General features: G+C 44.5%; 1 protein-coding gene and 1 long non-coding RNA gene across 4 annotated transcripts in view; one reads left to right on the top strand and one right to left on the bottom strand.

Annotated features, from left to right (window-relative positions):
* The window catches only part of LOC138262066 (uncharacterized), a 123300-nt gene that overhangs the window by 31408 nt on the left and 72995 nt on the right, over positions 1–18897 (top strand). The window lies entirely within an intron of this gene.
* NSUN6 (NOP2/Sun RNA methyltransferase 6) overlaps positions 1–18897 on the bottom strand; it is a 131364-nt gene that overhangs the window by 26440 nt on the left and 86027 nt on the right. For all 3 annotated transcript variants that reach the window (XM_069211774.1, XM_069211776.1, XM_069211775.1), the window contains 2 exons: positions 18389–18537; positions 3971–4096 (listed from right to left, as the gene is read on the bottom strand). In XM_069211774.1, the coding sequence (XP_069067875.1) occupies positions 3971–4096; positions 18389–18537 (275 nt within the window). The remainder of the gene's footprint in view (positions 1–3970; positions 4097–18388; positions 18538–18897) is intronic.

The raw sequence follows: 18897 nt of genomic DNA on the forward strand, positions 1-18897 counted from the left end.
GTAGATGGACATGTGGAGTTTGGGATCCCTGAACTCACAATTTAAAAATACATCTTTTAGTAAAGTTGATTTTAAGATTGTGAGTTTGGAAATGCCACTTTTAGAAAGTGAGCATTTTCTTGCTTAAACCATTCTGTGACTCTGCCTTGTTTGTGGATTCCCTGTCTGGGTCAGTTTGACAGTTGGGTTGTTTTTCACCTCACACCAGACAGTGACACAAAGGGAGCTGGGGTGTAATCTGCATTTCCTGATTAGCCATCTCTGCTAGGAGGGAGGGGTGGAGTGGTCACTCTCATCTGAAAGGACTGTGCCTGCCTCTGACAATGCTGTCTCCAACCCCCTGGTGTGTGTCTGAGGCCTTGCCTGGGCAAGGCAGGATTTCACAAGAAGGTGTGAGTCCCCTTTGAAGGAAGGTGACTTCAAAGACTAAAATGGGTATAAGAAGGGCACCCAAACTTACAAACTTTAGAAACACTTCTGGAATCAAGGGGAACCTCTGCCTGGAGAAGAGCTGATCGCTGAGGAACAAGTGCTGCCCTGCCTGTGACTGTGCTTTGTGGAGCTTTCCTGCAGTGCTGCTTCTGCCTGAGCAAGAGGGCAAAGACTGGACTTTGTGTGCCTTCCATCTTGAAGAAGAAATCTCCAAGGGCTTGATGTAGAGCTTGCCTCCTGTTATTGAAGTCTCAGGGATAGCAAAGACTTCTTCCTGCCAGCACCTGGAGTCTCTGGAGAGACCCCTACTCTGCTCTGTGGTGCCCTTCCAGTTCCTGGGACCCTGAAAGGAGAGGCTGGCAGCCTAAGGACAAAAATACACGCACCGCGCACCGTGCGGAGAAAAGATCGACGCGAATCCGATCGCGGCTGAGAAAACGACGCGACGCCGGCTCCGCAGCTGAGAAACGACGCCGCTGGAAACGCGACCGGAGAATCGACGCCCGGAGCAGGAGAAACGACGCGCAGCATCGCTGACGAAGGCTGAGAGATCGCAACCAGCGCCGCGGGACTTCGGACCGTCGCGTGGCTGGCTTTTTCGACGCGCCTCGCCGAGCCGAGCTGTTTTCGACGCATATACCCGTGCCGGGTTATTTTCGACGCACACCGCCCGTGCGGGGTTATTTTTGCCGCAAACCAGGTACATTTACACGCTAGCAGCGCTAGTGTGGTGTTACAACTACCTAAAGACTCTTTTTATTTTAAACCTTTTAAAAATCATAACTTGACTTGTGTATGTTGGATTTTTGTCGTTTTGGTCTTGTTTGGTCTAGATAAATATTTCCTATTTTTCTAAACTGGTGTTGTGTCATTTTGTAGTGTTTTCATTAAGTTACTGTGTGTGTTGGTACAAATACTTTACGCCCAGCACTCTGAGGTTAAGCCTACTGCTCTGCCAAGCTACCAAGGGGGTAAGCAGGGGTTAGCTGAGGGTGATTCTCTTTTATCCTAACTAGAGTGAGGGTCCTTGCTTGAACAGGGGGTAACCTGACTGTCAACCAAAGACCCCATTTCTAACACACATCTAAAATGTATATCTATTTCATATCTAAGTTTAGGCATGCCAAACTCATCTAAACATCCGTCTGAAGAAAGGCTCCTGTAACTACCTTTACCCAGGCCTCTCTGAAAGCACTCAGGTCAAATTCGCACAAATTCTAAACTTCACCATCAGGAAAGGGCCATGTTGAGAAAATCTGACTTTGTCTCTAGCAAGACATTTGATAAATATTCTTCCAGAACATCCTTTCTCTCTCACGCTGCTTTAGTTTGGCATGTCTTTCGAGTGAGGTTAACTCATGCTGCGTGAAGGTCAATGAGACATTAAGCACCTAAGATATGGAACAACTTACCCATTAAACAATTCGAAACTCGCAATCCTTGATCTTTCAGAAGTGCAAATAGATCTCACTTTTTTGTGCTTGTTTTTTTATTATGTTTTGTATTTCTCATTTTCTAGTGTGGTGATGCTGTGGCTTTGCGTACTGTATCAGGATTCTTAGATACTGAGTTTCTGAGCCAGAAAGGGTTGAGTACTGGTTCTTATTACCTTATAGGTGAGGCAGAAGGTACTGAAGTTGATGCTGGGTGGTTGTGGTCTTTAAAGCTTCTTCAAAGTCGGGCTTTATGGTGACATGTCATTTGGCTTTTGATGCGTGTCAAGTGGCAGAAAGCATGACACTCGTCATTTGGTGGGTATCAGAGATGCTTACAAGAAAGGCGTTGATACAGTCCACAATGGTGGTCCTCAAGTCAATCTTGCAAAGGTGTGGTCTGATTTTTAAGATGAATGATGGCTACCATAAGGCAGTCCGTGTTTTCTTGGTGTTGTGGGTCTTGGGGGACAGGTCCATGATAACGCCTAGTGATTTTGCTTTGCTGTGAGTTGGGAAGATAAACTTCCTATTAGAATATCAGACATTTATCTGGACTTGCTTGGTGCTGTCAGTAATAAGAATTAATTATTTCTTGATGTAACTCCGTTTCATATAGGCACCTGACATATAAGCCCATACAAAGATGAGGCATGTTTGTGTCACTTATAGCTGCTTCTAAAGATTTTCAGGTGCAATTGCATTTAATCTGAGAGTTGGTGAATTTTTATGCCACAATTATTCAGGAGTTGTCATGGACAGTCCATGTGTACGCTGAAGACTGAAGGAGACAGAACAGATCCTTAGTGGGTACTGCACTTTTCATTGTAACTACTGGTATGCGGAGCTTACCACCTGGACACGTTGATGCCTCCTGCCAGCAGGAAAATTATTACAACACTATGTTGACAAAGTGAATGTGCATTGAGAGGAAATTTAACAATGACTGACAATTTCTGAAGGCTCAAGACTGTTATAAAAGAAGGCAGAGGTTCCTGTTGTACTCGATGAGTGACCAGAAAGAAGATTACTAGTATGAATAAGACATTGGCTATACTGAAAATGGGTGTGACATTTTCATCAGAAGAACGGCACTACTGTAAATGGAAGGAAGATATATTCAAATGTTTTGGCTTTCAGCAATGTCAACATATCAGAGACTCTAAGTATAAGAGGACTGACTGTATTTAATTTGCCACGTTGTGTGATGTTTTATGAGGGACTATGGTCGCGTGTATAGTCTTATTGATAAACTGCATGATTTATTTGTCTCATTGAGGACTTGATTAGTGTTGTTACGCGTGCTGTATGAGTGAGGTGGGGGAAGGATTGGTAACGGGGTAGATGTAACTCTCTCTCTTTGGAGTTGGTGCTGCTTCTTGTTGATGACTTGGGTGATGGAATAAATAGTAGGTAGTTTGTGTATGTTGATGAGTTTTCTACACAGCAAGACTTTTAGCAGGAAGTTTACTTCGTGTTGGGATTTTAGCCATTCCTTTTCCACATTGGACTATAGCTTATTTGCTTTCAGTCAGTTCTTGAGGGTACCATTGATTGGAGGACTTGGGTTAAAGTCTGCTCAGTTTCAAGGGCATGTTTGTCTCAGCGTTCTATAATTAGATATGTATTCCTTTCAAAAAGTGGCTATGTACGGGCACTTTCTTTCTCTCTACTACTGGCACCTGTTGGAAAATACCAGTCACCTTTCTCTGCTGCTTCCTTATGTAACGAAGATATCATGATGACTCCCACTAAATACTCAAAGTTGACACAATGGTTTTAGTGCGGTTCATACAAATGTATTCTGTCTTTCTAAATAACAACCTCCTCATTTACCAAAACCCAACTGAAGATTCCCAGCAGTGTAGTAAATGCCATCAAATTGTAAAGCAATTATGACAAGGCACACATTGCATTCGTAACAAGAATACATTCTAAATTACATCCCTGAGTACATCACCCAGCCCTAAAAACAGTAAATAAAGCTCATTAGGAGTCCAACAACTATGGAAATCTTCCAGAAGGTTTTTCCAAAGCTGAACCCTGTAAAAGTAAGAAGGCTACACAAGCTCTAAAGGTACCATTCTTTAACCCACTGTTCTCACCTGCGACTGAAGTTCGAGGCATGGAAAAGTGGACAGGGCCCAGGTAACTTGTTCCTCATTTTCAGCAAGTGTGATAGTGCATGTGCTGTACACCAATGTACCACCTGGCTTCAACAACTTCACTGCCTAAAAAAAAAAAAAAAAAAACTACTGTGAATGTACAATAACATACTTTAAAACATGGTACCACTCATTTCCTTTTAAAACCTATACTCAAAATTGCAATCTAAACTAGAACCAAATACATTTATTTTGACAAATGTGGAAATTATTCATAACTTGCATCCAAGCTAAGACACCGATGTATGAAAGACAGTGATTGAAAAACTAGAAATTGGTCAGTCATAATTAATAGTAATTTTCTGCATATGTTCTTACTAACATCTTATTATTATACTTGTAAGACATAATTGTATTAAAAGATAGGGGCTGAAAATCTCAGAACAGCCACGAGTACAATGTTAGTTCTACACACAGGCCTCAATCATATCTCATTTCCTTTGAAATACTCTATATGACATAAATTGGGATTCTGAAAGTCATCACCTAATGGCGCAATCTGATTCTTTTTTGAAGAGATCACAGATCAGGACTAGATACAATCAAGGCTTGGACCACAGTTTTAGTGCTGGCAGTGGAAACAGCCAAATAATTTTCTTAAGACATTTAAGTCGCCAGAAACAGTAGGCAGCAATTTAGAAAATTTGGATATCCATAGAGGGCTTATGATCCAGCCACATATCCAAACTTTTTTTCAGCCTTACACATGGTGGGTAACGGACCCGGGTCAGCCGGCTACCACTTGAAACTTCAACGCTGTGGTTGATACCCCACTATTAATATCCCAGTTTTGTCTCCGTTTAGCTTCAGAGAATTATGCCTCATCCAACTGACTACTTCGGACAGAGTAGAAGATTGGTAGGCCCATCTTCTTTGTCATTGCTGAGCTTGACAATGATCAGAGTATCGTCAGCATACATAAAGATAGTTAAGCTATAGCTCTCAACTAGATCTGGGAGAGTCAAGACCTATACATTAAACAATCTCAGGTTTAATGAGGAACCTTACTGAAGTTCGCAAAGGAGATTTAAGATTCATGTGGCTTACAAGAGAAGTAAAAGGTGCTGTACTGTAGAAAATACAGGAGCCATCAAAAAGCAGAATCCCGGAGGCCAGTGTCTCTCAGCCTCTGACGAAGAACTGCATGTGATACTGGGTCAAATGCTGCACTAAGCTCTAGAAGAATGTCAGCTGCTGTGCCCCCAAAATCCAATTGTTTTATAAGGTGCTCTACTGCACCTAAAAGGGCAGTCTCTGTACTAAGGCCAGTGCAGAAGCCAGTTTGAGAACACATGAGGAATGTACAAAGGGCAATAAACCAATAGTTTGAAAATCATCAGTCAGAGCAGCAGCAGAACAGTTATTAGCATCAAAATGAATGTTAAAATCTCCTAAAATAGTAAAATTGACTGAATTCATAAATGGAGCAACCCTGTCAGTAAGAGCAAAACACTACCTACTGGTGGGGGGCGGGCGATATGTTAACGCACCTAACCATGGCGTACTTCTCTGTTAATTTAAGTGAGAAAATTAGGCCTTCACAGTTGGGGGCACACAATGGCAACTGAACCTAGCTTTCAGAATAATGTTGATCCTACCTCCACACACTACCATAGGATCTTGCCTTATGATTCCAAAATCTTCAGGGACTGCTTGAGCAATATCATGCTAGGAGATACCATTAAATCAGAAACAGAACATCAGTACTATAGTCACTTATATAATCAGAAATTTGCAGGGAGTGTTTGGATAAAGAGCAAAAGTTCAGCAAAACAAACTGAAACTTCAATTACCTGTCGCCCAAGTTCACAGAAGTCCCAACCTCACCCGTATTAAGATTGGTATCTTGAGTTATGTTAGGGCACCAGGCACAGTGGGGCATGGGTATAGTCTCCAGCCTAATATATCTTGTGATAGCAGAGAAGGAGGGTCCTGGGACACAGTGAGCATAACGTCTCAGAAGGGTACCTATGAATTTCTGAAGTACAAAATGCAGGATTCCTGGCCCACTGGCCTGTTTGAGGACGTGAAAAGGCGCAGACTTGATTGCCTTTGGCAGACCAGGGGCATGCCTGCTATGCGCGTTCACGCACCACTCTATGCCTGCTACGTGCGTTCACGCACCACTCTAGTTCAACTAGGGGCAAGGCAGCACAAGGGCATCAGGAGCGATCTTGAAACTAGAGCACAAATAAAAACTTTGGATGGCTGAGTCTTAATGGCCAGCATGGACCCGGCTCAGAAATAATGCAGAATTTGGTTAAAAAAAATAGCACAATAACCCAGCAACGTACCCTCCCTCCAAACAAGCCAATCTAAAATTAAAATCTAAAAAAAAACTAAAAACAAAGTTTTGAAATCACACTAAGCCACAAAGAAGAGTAAAATGTCTTAACCATTATTGTACCTTTCATGTCCTGCCTTTGTTTGAATAGGAGCAGGGCAACACAAACGCCTTCAAGAGCGCTCTTTAAACTAGAGCGCAAATTAAACTTTGAAAGGGTGTGTCAAAATGGCTGCCAGGTGCCCGATTCAGGTTTGGTTAAAAAAAATAAAAAATAGCAGAATAATACAACACATTCTTAGTTCACACACCCTCGATTTCAACAAGCTGATCTAAAACCACAATTTAATATTGAAAACTAAAACATGAAGTTTTAAAATCATACAAAACCATAAAGAAGAGGAACATAGGCCAACCTTTATCTCTTCTCTTCTGCACAGCCTTGCCTTTCTGCGGTCCAGAGAACCCCACAAAGAACTGATTGTCCTCCCAGTAGCCTTCAATACGATCAATATAAAAGATAAGAGCTCTCTTGAGGTCTAAACGGAGGAGTATCTCCTCAAACTTATAGTAGTGAAGCAGGGGATAGAAAATGCCTGCAGGGGGGTGTTCTGACTGATGTGGAACAGCATCACAACTTTAGGCAGGAAGGGTGCCAGCATCCCCAAAACCAGCTTTTCTGAAAAGAAGGCTGCCAGAACCCTGTTCAGATGGCCAGGGGACAAGCAGGAGCTACTTGTCCCAACCATGTGGACTGGGCATAACCATGCAAAGGGATGGGGGTGTGGTGGGGAAGGTGGATACAGGGAGGCAAACACAGGCTCACAACTCAACATGCTTCCCTATAGGTAACATCCAAGGTAAGCCCCACCAACAGTCCAAGTTTGAACAGTCCACTCCGACTCCATTTTAAATCAATGGTGTTCCAGCGCTGCAGTGATATCTAGCACGCAAGTTCCCCCAGGGCTGACTGGTTGAAAATCCGTCTTACCCACACTTTGCAGGATTGGAGCGACTGGAGTAGTCACTCTCGTGCTTTCATGCCACTGCAGCGTCCAGAGTTCTTTGCACCTCCACCTTGCAGGATCTCTGGTCCGTCCCACGATGGAGGTGGGTGGTGAGTCGATCGTGATGTGAATCCTTCATCGTGGTGTAGATGCACGGGGGTACCACGTCAGCCTCACTCTTCCAGCAACAGTTCCCTTTGTGACGGGTGACCCCTTTCTGGATTTGGCATATGAATTAAACAGTTGGTTTCCTTTACAGAACTGTTTGGCCTCCTCTAGGAAGTATATTAGTGTTCTTCTCACATCAAGGGTATGTAATGTTCTTTCCAATTGTGTCTGTGGATGCCTAAAGAAAACTGGCAACTGGATGGTTTGGTTGCCATGGAATTTGCTCACCATCTTAGGTAGGAATTGAGGATTTGTTCTAAGGACTACCATGCCCTTGTGAATTTGCATGTATGGTTTCTGTATTGTTAGCGCTTGAATCTTGCTTGCCCTTCGTAGCTATCGGATTGCCTTCAGAAAAGTAGTTTTTAATGTGGTTAACCGGAGTTTGGTTAACTGGAGTTCTGCTTTGTGCATAGGTTGAAATGGTTTTGTCTTCAACCTCGTCATTACAGTGTTCAAGCTGCACATTGGGGGCTGTTGTTTTTCTCTTGGGGGGGGAGGGGTTGGGTTTGATTCTGTTGGATCCCTCCAGGAAACATTTTATAACAGGCACTGTGAAAAACCTTTTACACAATGCTCACCTAGTGTACGCCACATTTGCTGCCAAGTGTACCTTGAGAGAAGAGTAGTTGATTCAGCTGTCCAGCAAGTGTATAAGATAGGTTATTACTGTTTCCTGTCTAGATATTGCCTCTAAGGTATTCTTCTCTGTGCATATAGGAGGTATATTTTCTATTTTGATGCATAGCAGTTTCTTTTCATTGGCTTCCTAGCCTCCTTTAGTATTTCTATGGTCCTAGGTGGTAGGTTTAGGTGTCTGAATTCTATGTATTCAGGCGCCATGCTGTTAGAGTGAGTGTTGCTGGTTCTGGGTGGAACACTCATCCCCTTTGCATTGTGAGCAGGTCCCGCTCAACTTTAATCTTGATCATTTGTCCCTTGGACAGCTCGAGTAGGTTTGAATACCATGTTTGTTTGGCCCATTTTGAGGCTATTAGGGTGAGATTCGTCCCTGGTTGTCTGTCCTTCTTCAGTACTTTTGGTATTAGGGGAGTTGGAGGAAAGGTGTAGGCAAATCTCCCTGACCAGTCTAATGACAGGGCATTCCCCTCTGACTGGTGGTGTGGAAACCTGGAGGCAAAGAATTGTCATTTTTTGTTTTTTGCTGATGCAAACAAGTAGATTGTTGGTGTGCCCCAAATCCTGTAGGTTTTTTTATAGGCCCCTTTGTTTTATCTCCCATTCGTGTGTGGCACTTTCCTGTCTGCTCAGTCTGTCTACCTCTATGTTGTCCTTCCCCAGTAGATGAACTGTTTGTAAGTTGATCCCTTATGGTATTGCCCATTTCAATATTTCTTGATACTAGTTTGTTTAGGGTAAAAGACTTTGTGCCCCCTTGTTTGTTCAGGTAGAACATTGTTGTATTGCCTGGATTAGTATGGTTTTCCCTGATACTTGCGTTTAAAAAACTGGGCTATTAACATTGTCTTCACCTCTAGGAAACTGATGTGTTTAATTGCATCTGACTTGTTCCACTGGTCTTGAATTCTCAAGTGGTCTGTGTGTGCTCCCTTGCGATACGCATCTGTTGTGGTGTTCCCCGATGGAGTTGTCATCTTGAAAGGTTTATCCTTGATTATGACTTTGGATGTCCACCAATCTATCTCCTTCAGTATTCTCTCAGTTACAACCATTAGATCCTCCCAACTTCCGGTGGCTTGTAACAAGTTGTTGCCTAGCTATTCGTGGAATGGTCACATGTAGATGTCTCGCATGGGTTATGGGGGGGATGAAGGATACCATCATGCTCATTAGTTTCATGACTGCCCTCACTGTCAGAGATCACCTTTTCTGGTAAAGGCGAGTTTGCTCTGTGATTGCCTGCACTCTCTTCGGGGTAGGGTATGCTTGTGCTTTCCTTGCATCCAGTCTGACTCCTAGGAAAATCTTCTCCAGTGGTGGCCTTGGGGATGATTTCTTGTGGTTTATGCTGAAACCCAACTTTTATAGGGTTGTGATCACAGTTTGAGTATTCCTTTGACGTTTTTCCTTTGCACTTGCTTTTATTAGCCAGTTGTCCAGGTAGAGGTATATATGAATTCCCAGCCTTCTTAGGAATTTCGTGACTGATGCCAGGCATTTTGTAAAAACCCTTGGTGCTGACCTTATTCCAAAGGGTAAGACCCTGAATTGATAGTGAACCTTTGAGTACGAACCAGAGGTATTTTTTGTATACTTGATTCATAGGTATGTGCAAATAGGCATCCTTTAGGTCTATGGTTGCCATGTAGTCCCCCTTTTGTGGGGGTGGAATTACCTCTTGTAATATTATCATCTTGAAATATTGCGTGCAGATGATTTTGTTTATAAACCTGAGGTCCACGATCAGCCTTTGTGTAAGGTCTTGTTTTGGTACCAGGAAGCAGGGTGAGTAGTTTCCCCTTGTTAAACTCCTCTTTTGGCACTCTTTCTATTGCATGTTTTGGCAGGAGTTCTTTTACTTCTTTCCTTAGTTGTACCAGTTCTATTCGCTGATATCTTTTCTTCTTTGGTGGGCGTGGTGTTGGTGGGTTTGTGAGTTCTATACAGTAGCTGTGGCATACCACGTTTAAAACCCAATTGTCTGAGGTAATCTTTTCCCATTCTTGTGGGTATTGTGTTATTCTGCCCCCCACCCCACCAGTGTTCTGTATGGGCTTGGGGGGTATTTCTGTGTCACTTGGATAGGTCTCCTCCTCTGAAGGGTTGGCCCTCGCTCTCCTACCTCGAAAGGGCTGTTTTTGGGGACGTTGCCATTGCTGGCATCCGGTTTGTTGGCCAGGATGTTGTGTACTCCCCCGGGCTGCTGTTGTTGCTGCTCCTGTTGGCCTGTCACAAAAGGTCCCCTTCCTGTGGGTCTTTTGAAGGTGTTTCCTTCCCTTCTGAAGTTGCCTCTGTATTGGAGGGCACCCATTGCCTTTGCTGTTTTATTGTCCTTCTTAATTTGTTGTATGGACTCATCTACCTCTTGGCCAAACAAGGTACCTGCAGTTTTTCTCCTCCTGGATGATTGCTTTTGCCCTTTTCCTACCCTCTTCTAGGAGCCTTTTCATTAGCTCTTCAATCTCGTCCACTGCTGATGGCCATATCTTTCGGGGAGGGCTGTTGCTGCCTTCCTCTCCATCATTCTCCCTACCATATTCAGCCTCTTGAGGTATGTGCATTGCTTCTTCTTCTTGCAGTAGTGACAATGGTAGAGTCTGCCACTGTGTTCCCCTGGATGTATTTGTGGCCCTTTGGGGAAGGTTTATATTTTTTCTTCACTCTTGGTGTCACCCCTTTTGCTGCAGCAGGTTCTTTGAAGGCTTCCTTTGCCTGGTCCAGTATGCTGGGTAGTATTGGGCGATACAGATTCTCCTTGCTTGACGGCATGAGAGTTTCTTATAGGAAGCAGGAGTCTCCCTTCTCTTTTTCTAAGGGTCAACCATAGGTTTCTGCTGCCCTCTTTCTTAGGGTGTTGTAGACTGTTATGTTGTCAGGAGGCAAAAGCCTCGAGGGGTAGCGGTTGACCTCCTCTTCTGGACTCTCCTTGTCGAGGTCATTCCAATCGTCCTCAAAGCTCCCTGTTGCTTTTTCCCCTTTGGGTGTTGTAAAAATCCTTCTCCGCAGCCTCTTCGTTGGGTTCGGGGGGTGCAGGCGCCTCTATAGCAGTCTCTTCCTCTTTGACATCTGTGCTTGTCGAAGGTTTTGGTGGGATTTGGAATTGCTTTACCACGCTGTTGACTCCTTTTTGCGTTGTAGGAGTGCTGCCATTTCAGCCTCTTCTCAATGCCTCTTCTTCTCCATCTCTAATGCCTTTTCAATGTCCTGTGTTGTCGATGGTCTCTTTTTCGGCGTTGGCTGTTCTTCCTCTCACACTTTTAGGGCTTCTTTCCCCGTGGATGTTTTTCGCCTGTTTTGGCATTCTGTCTTCTTTGGTATCCCTGGTGTAGGATCCGGGGGTCTCCTTTGTTTGTGGTTGACCCTCTGTTTTCTTGGATCTCGGGGTTGCCTTGTGAGACTTTTTCTCTGGTATTTTTTCCTTTGAGGTATTTTGGCACTCTCTTTACCTTTTCGAGTCTCCTTTCGACGTCCTTTATCATTTTCTTTGGCGCACGTTTTTTCTCTGCGTCCCCCTCGAGAATTTCAATGTCCGACCCCGTGGGTTGAGTCTGCTCCTCCAGCCTGTTCTTCCTCATCACTGGTTAGACCTAGGTCCTTCAGGGGCACCTGAGGTGTTTGGCTATGCATTGCTGCTTGGAATTCCTCTCTCTGCTTTCGGCACCTCCCTGAGTTTTTTGGGTGCAAACGCAGCAGAGGCCTCGCAGCCCTTGTCCCTGTGGTCTCTTGGCAGGCAGACTGTTTCGGTCGCATTGGACAAATTTGTGGTGGCCTTCGGGCAGAATTTAAAGGGGGTGTTTTCCAATCTCCTGCCACGTGCAAATTCCTTTGGCTCCCCTGCTGGGGATTATGTCAGGCAGTTCCCTTCTCTCTATCGCTCTTCTCTTATTCAGTGATATTTTCCTGAGAAGTACCTTGATTTTTCCTGATTTTTTCATGTTGTTCTAAAAAACTTCAGAGCTTTTTTTTTGCTTCCAGACCCAACGGTGGAAAAGAGAATCGGAAAATGTCTTAAACAAACAGGAACTTCCGGGGCGCCGTCTGACCTCACACAGATGACAGACCAAGCAACAAATGTTGGTCGACACACCCAAAAGAGAAAAAAATAAAAAATAAGAAAGAGACAATGACGGACCCAACCACTAGATGACGGAATAATGCACAGCATGTTAATCCAGAAGAGGATTCATGCTGCAAAACCTAACCTTAGACAGGCTCTGGCCTGATCAGCACAGCAATGTCGCTAGCAGCAGCCCTTTCTGGTATACATGGCTGTGGCCCACCACCGCACCAGGGTTAAGGCCCTCACAGCATGGAAATCTTCTCACAGCGGCCACTCCTCACGCACAGGGTTGCAGGCTCCTCACTGAAGAATGAGCTATGCACCGATATGTACAGTGATGTCCTCAGCAGCAGTCCCTCCTGGGACAGGGGAGTCACAGCTCACTACAGTACCAGAGCTATGGCCCTCACAGCCCAGCAATCTTCTTGCCGTCACCCCTCTTGACACATGGTGTTGCCAGCTCCTCACTGCGCAAGGGCTCCGGCCAGATAAGCACAGTAATGTACACAGCTCTCTTCATGACGATCTCCTCTTACGTACAAGGGTTGAAGACTTCATCCTGCACACGGACAATGGGAGTCCACTCGACACGGCTTCCCAGAGGACCTCACTCCCTCCAATGCTCTCCGCATTCAGGCGATGATGCTCCAGAACAGGCGGTCTTCGATTCCCTGGGTCCTGGCCCCTCATCCAGCATGGAGACTAGTAGGCCTTGGCCCCCAGTCCAGGGCACAGGCAGAATGCTTACTGAGCTCCTCCTCCTTGCACAACCCTCCTAGCTGCTTAACAATTGACTGTTTTAGAGTCTCAATATCCTCTTTTTTTTATAGTCCATCTCCAGACACCAAATGTAATTTAGAGCCTGAGTCTTTGAAGTTGATTTTGGGGATCTGCTTCCTATTGAAGTGCCTGCTCCTCTGCCGTCTCCCTCTTGAAAGCAGTCTGTCATGGCAGGGGCAACTGCAAAGCTGATAGCTTCACCACATAGGCGATGGAAGTGACTAGAGTTCACACCTGCATGTTAGCCACTATGATATGTGTATTAAAATATTAGACCACAGTGTCAGCCCCACCTTTTATGATTCCCTAATTAGCCCCATCTCCTTTGTGAGATGTGATCAGGCCCTTCCTTGTGACATCTCTCTGAATCAAAGCGCACTCTTTGAAGTGTACGGGGGAATCCCAGTTCTCCCCTCTCCTGTGTGTCCCACCCAGCTCAAAGGAACGCAGCAATACACAAATTTGTCTAGGGGGATTCTTCTACTTCCTTTCCTCATGTTTCACCATTAAGGCCTGGGTCTGCAAAATAGAACCCAGGGTCCTTCATGTATTGTACCATTCACAGGGACACATACAACCAGTACATGCACATGACATACACGCACTGCCCAGTGCTGCATTATCCTGGTTTTGTGCCACTCACAGGCACACATATACCTAGCACATGAACACACCTGGCACATGCTAAACAGCACTACAGATTAAACCGATGTTGGCTAAGGGTGAGTTAAGCACACAGCTGTAAGCCTCGCTCCAGCAACACAGGTTAACAGGCATTTAAAATGCAACAGGTCTCGCGTTTGCTCGCGTTAGAGCTATTAGCATTGTAAACTCCTAACCAGACATTTCTTGCCACATAAACTAATAATGAAAAGTAAAACAGTTTCAGATATGCGAGCCGATGGTCACCATGAGCGTGAAGGAGACACAGAAAAGGAAACAGAAGTTCGCTTGGAGTGAAACTTATCGGCTAAAGAGCAATTATCCATGTAACCGGCAAAAGTGCAATTATCCACGTAGCAGGGCCGATGTCATGCAAAGCGCTCGACTTTTGCCCAGCGAGATCATGCTGCGCAGGAAATGAAAAGATAAAGTAGTCCAGAAACCAGCTGAAAACACAGAGCCTCGTATGTTTTGAGTAGTTAACCGGTGCGCTTGAGGAGGGTTGGACACCGGAAAAGGCATGACGTATGAATGTGTTTCACAAATGGAATACATCAATTCTTAAAAGGCAAGCCCATGAACTAATGAAAGTCACTGGCGTGACACAGCATGTTTAGAACCCACAGGGAGACTACAAAATGGTCCAGAGCGCTTGCGTACGCTCGACCCTAAAAATGACCAGTTACTCCTACTGACCACTACAGGTTATGCTGCCACCACTGTGCTTGTGCTGCCTGGTAAAGACAGTAACCTCTCACCACTATAAAGGTAGCTCTTTGGGCACCAGTCCAACAAGACTGCAATCCATAAGGCAGACCTAAGTCATGGCAACACACATGATCAGTGTTTCCCTATGACATAAAAAAATCAGCAATCATGATCCAGACATCAGTACACTTGGGGCACTCAGGGCAGGGGTGCATGTACACTATCATTCAGAGAACTTTTCTGTCCTAATAATGGTAGTGTACTGCTGTGCAGATGTTATGGCAAAGAGGAACTCTTGCTGGTGAGAAGCTGCAAGGAGCAGCCGTTAGGAGGCTCGAAGGTAGTGCATATCAGAAATGCAAGGACCAAGTTAAGGTCCCAAAAGGCCATGGCAAAGGGAGACAGATGAAACAAATGTTGTAAACTTTCCAAAAAACGCATAACAGGAGACTTGAACAAGAAGGGGTGACACAGCAACTGCAAAAAGGCCAACAGAGCCAAAAGGTACCCTTTACCTGTGCCCGGAGCAAAGCCTTCCGGAGCTAAGGCCAAAACAAACAATAGAATGTCAGAGTACTACATCGAGCCACAAATCTGCCCTAACAACAGGCATACACAATTTTCGACATGGACTCCTGGCTGCCAAGATGACATCGACCACCTCCCAGAGTAAGGTTGAAGATGTTCAGCTGTTGCTGCTCAATCTCCAAGAATGAAGGTGGGGATTGCAAGGCCCGGGTGCAGAACCCTGCTTTGCTGCTGCGGTAACAGGTCCTCCCAGAGTGGCAGCACAATTCGAAAATGGATGCTCAAGCTCAGGAGTTCTGAATACCATACTCTCTGTGCCGAATCCCAGGCCACTAGGGTAACTTGGGCCTGGGTGGTCCTGATCTTCTTGAGAACTTGAAGCAGAAAGTGGTATTGCAGGTATGATTAGAGGAGTCCTGAGTTCTACATGAGGCGGAACAATATACTCTGTCAAAATGTGACAAATATCCATTCTGCTGTATTACAAATGTCTAGACTATAAAACACTTATAATATGATGGCCAGGGCATCCACCGCCTTTGTGTCAGTGTATTCCTTCTGCGTATTCTAAATAAGACCCTCTGTTGGATCTGATGGAAGATTCATATTTTGAGCCAACAACATGTGAGCTCTTTGAAGGTGCTAGGCTGAGGAGGAGATGCCTTGGAAACTCCAAAGCACAGAAGTGCCAACATTGCATGTTCTCGGAGGTGGTGAACAGATCAAGTCAAGGTTCTCCCTATTTACGGAAGAGACCTCATCCCATATCTGGATGTAATTGCGACTCATGGTCCACTAGGCACCGATGGATGAGCTTGTCTGCACTGGCATTCAATGATCCTGTCAGGGGGTCACCACCAGGAAAATTCCAAGGAGGACCAGCCATTTCCAGAGGCGCAGGGACTCCTCGCACAGGGTCTGTGACCTCATCTCACCTGTTTGTTGCAGTACCACAAGGTGGTAGTGTTATCTGAGAGCACCAGCCTCTCCTTGATGGATGGGGGAAGGCTTTTGAGGCCAAGCGAAAAGCCCTCAGCTCCAGAAGGTTGATATGGAGCCATGCCTTCACCAGAGACCTGAGGCCTTTGATCTCCACCTCTCCAGGATGGCCATTCCAACCCAGAAGCAATGCATTGGTCACCACTGTTATGTCTGGGTGGGGAAGATAAAGGGATCTGCTGCTGACCCAATCGTGGGCCAGTAACCACTACTGCTATGTCTCCTCTGACATCCGAGTGTGGTCGGAGAGGTTTTCTGAATGTTCGGCCCACTGAGACTTCTGATACCACTGCAGAGCCCTCATATGCCACCGGGCATGTTCAACCAGGAAGATGCAGAATGTCATCAGTCCCAGAAGCCTCAGAGTCAACCTCACTAAAATCCAGGAAAGACACCAAAAGATTGAGACCATATCATGAGTGTTCTGGACTCTCTTTCCCAGGGGAAAGGCACGAAACCAAACTGTGCCCTGAATGACTCTGATGAAGAGGAGGTTCTGGGAGAGAGTTAGGTGCACCATCAGCACCTTGATATTGAACCCTAAATATTGAAAGGAGGTTCACCGTCATCTGGAATCGGTTGACAACTGCCTAGAGCGAGATTCCTTGGATCATGCCTGCTACCGGGTGGCTGTGTTTTGCTAAGGGTATGCTTAATGGGTTTGGCAGATGGGACTGCTGGGGGATTAGTGAACTGGGTAACCCCTTGACCTGGACCGCAGGGGGCGGTGGGGGCCTCAACCGCAAAACTGCTACGTGCCTTGAGAAGGCTGGATTGGCTGGAGGTAAGGGGCACTTTACTGAAGCCACAAAAGGGCTGATGCGGTGGGTGAAGTGTGGCAGACAAGCTCAGGGAGCGAGGCATGGCCCTGCTCTGAACATGTGATAAACACCTTCTCAATCACAAAATAAAATGTTATTCAAAGAAAGGAAGAGTCCAACACAGTGGATTTTTGTTATACAAGGTAGCAGCAAAAAAGACTGGTCTAAAATTATTCTGCCTGATTTTTTGTTGTTTAGGGATGGCACTAAAATATTGTTTCTTCTTCATTTTGTTTCTTCCAGTTTTGTGTGCGTGAATTAGATGTGCATTGTTTAGAAGCATGTTTTATGTCAGATCTAAATATTTTGTACACTGTAGAAACTCTGTGAAAACTAAACTCATATTTGATTTTCTGGAAGTGTTTAAATATTTTAATGCCTGGCTCCTACCAATTGTGGCCAATACATTTACCAATGCATTTACTCACAGAACAGGTAAAACCCTTTGGTACATCAGACGCCTTTTCTAATAAGTCAGTATTGCTTGCAAGTTACTTGCCAAACACCCCTGGTTTTAAACATTCAATGAAGGTTGTAGTGACGGGTACCTGTGAAAAGAGTGTTGTCATCATGTATATGGGATAGTAAGCATAACAAGAGTTTGCACACAGCAACAGAATTCATAGCTGAAGGAGTCCCACTTCTATGTTGGATACCATCAGCTAATCTTTACTTTTTACCCAACTTCACTTCACTGCTGGGATTTTTAAGCCCATACATACACTGCTAACAGTAAAATTTCACATCCCTGAACAGAATGCAATGTCTGTTAAAAGGTCATGGCTGAATTAAAGTGAGACAGCTTTGAATGTCCGCACAACACCAGCACCACTGTCATGCAGTCAGGGAAACAGTGCAGAAAAGCAGTGGCAAGCAAGCTTAAAGCAGCTCATTTCAGGTGTCATAGAACACAGGGCTAAAAAAGTGGTGGAAACTGGTGCAAGTCCCAGTTTTAAAGGTTTTGCAAGGTACTATGCTGTTGGCTGGGTTGATCGAACCTACAAGGTCATAATATTAAGTGATGAGTAGATGAATGGCCCTCCACCATTTCCAGGAATTTGTTTATTAAAAACATGTAAATATAGCACTCTTATTTTTTGAGTCTATTAATAGTACTTTAAAACAGAGTACTAGAAGAGTGAGTGGGAGAGGTAATGAGTCTAACCCATGTCCATTGGACACATTGCCAGTGGGAAGATACTACGCTTTGGTGAGCCTTTCCTGGCTGCAGAACACACCCAGGCTTCACTCATGTACGAGGCAGGCCTAGTCCTCTGTGAGCACACTTGATCAATGTGCCATGGCCAAAATTAAGAAGCAGTGTAACAGTTATATAAAGTGGAACATTCAGGGCAGGTGATCATGACTGTACAGCATGCAGGGGGCATTCCCATCCAAACAGAACACCACATCGTTTTTGTATGGTATGTCAAAGAACAACAGCTTGCAGATTACTCGTCAGATCATTTTCCTAGAACACCAATGGTTGAGATGTTGTGGGGCTCAACCTTTATCAATACTTCATATTATCATCGTCTTCCTCCTCAATAACTAATTGAAGACCCTGAGGAACATGAGGACTATACATTATTTGCACATTACTCAAAATGTTTCTCCTAGATAAAAAAACAACAATCAGAGAGTATGTGCACAACACATTTTATCCTGGTAATTGTTGTCATTTGACAAAATACATACCGCAGTAAACAGTTTGCGCTGTAACGGTGCATATGATGTAACTTCCTTTAGTGTCCATGCACAAGCCATGTTTGGTCTTTGTCCTAGACCACTGCAAGGAGCATCAAGGAGAATTCGATCAAAAGATTCTGGTGGGAATGGGGGTTCCCCTAAACACATTGTGGGTAAATTATACAAGAAATATTAACATATCATAGTAATTTAACATTATTACTCAGGATTCATTTAAAAATATTTAACTATAGTAACTTGTCAACTGTTTTATTTTTAAGCTAAAAAAGCAAATAGTTTGTACATTTCACTACTAGAATAGCTGGTGCCTTCTTTAAAGCAAATAACATACATGGGATGTCCTTTAGTCTGTGCCTATTTTCACATATATATGTATAATATAACTAATGTAATGTGCTATAGGAGGCTGTTAAATAAACACATGAAAGAATGCAATTCTAGTACAGCCACAAACATACATAAGATGCCTTGGTGTTCAAAGAACATGCATTTTTGGT

This window comes from Pleurodeles waltl, chromosome 10 (genome assembly GCF_031143425.1).
Source record: "Pleurodeles waltl isolate 20211129_DDA chromosome 10, aPleWal1.hap1.20221129, whole genome shotgun sequence".
NCBI lineage: Eukaryota > Metazoa > Chordata > Amphibia > Caudata > Salamandridae > Pleurodeles > Pleurodeles waltl.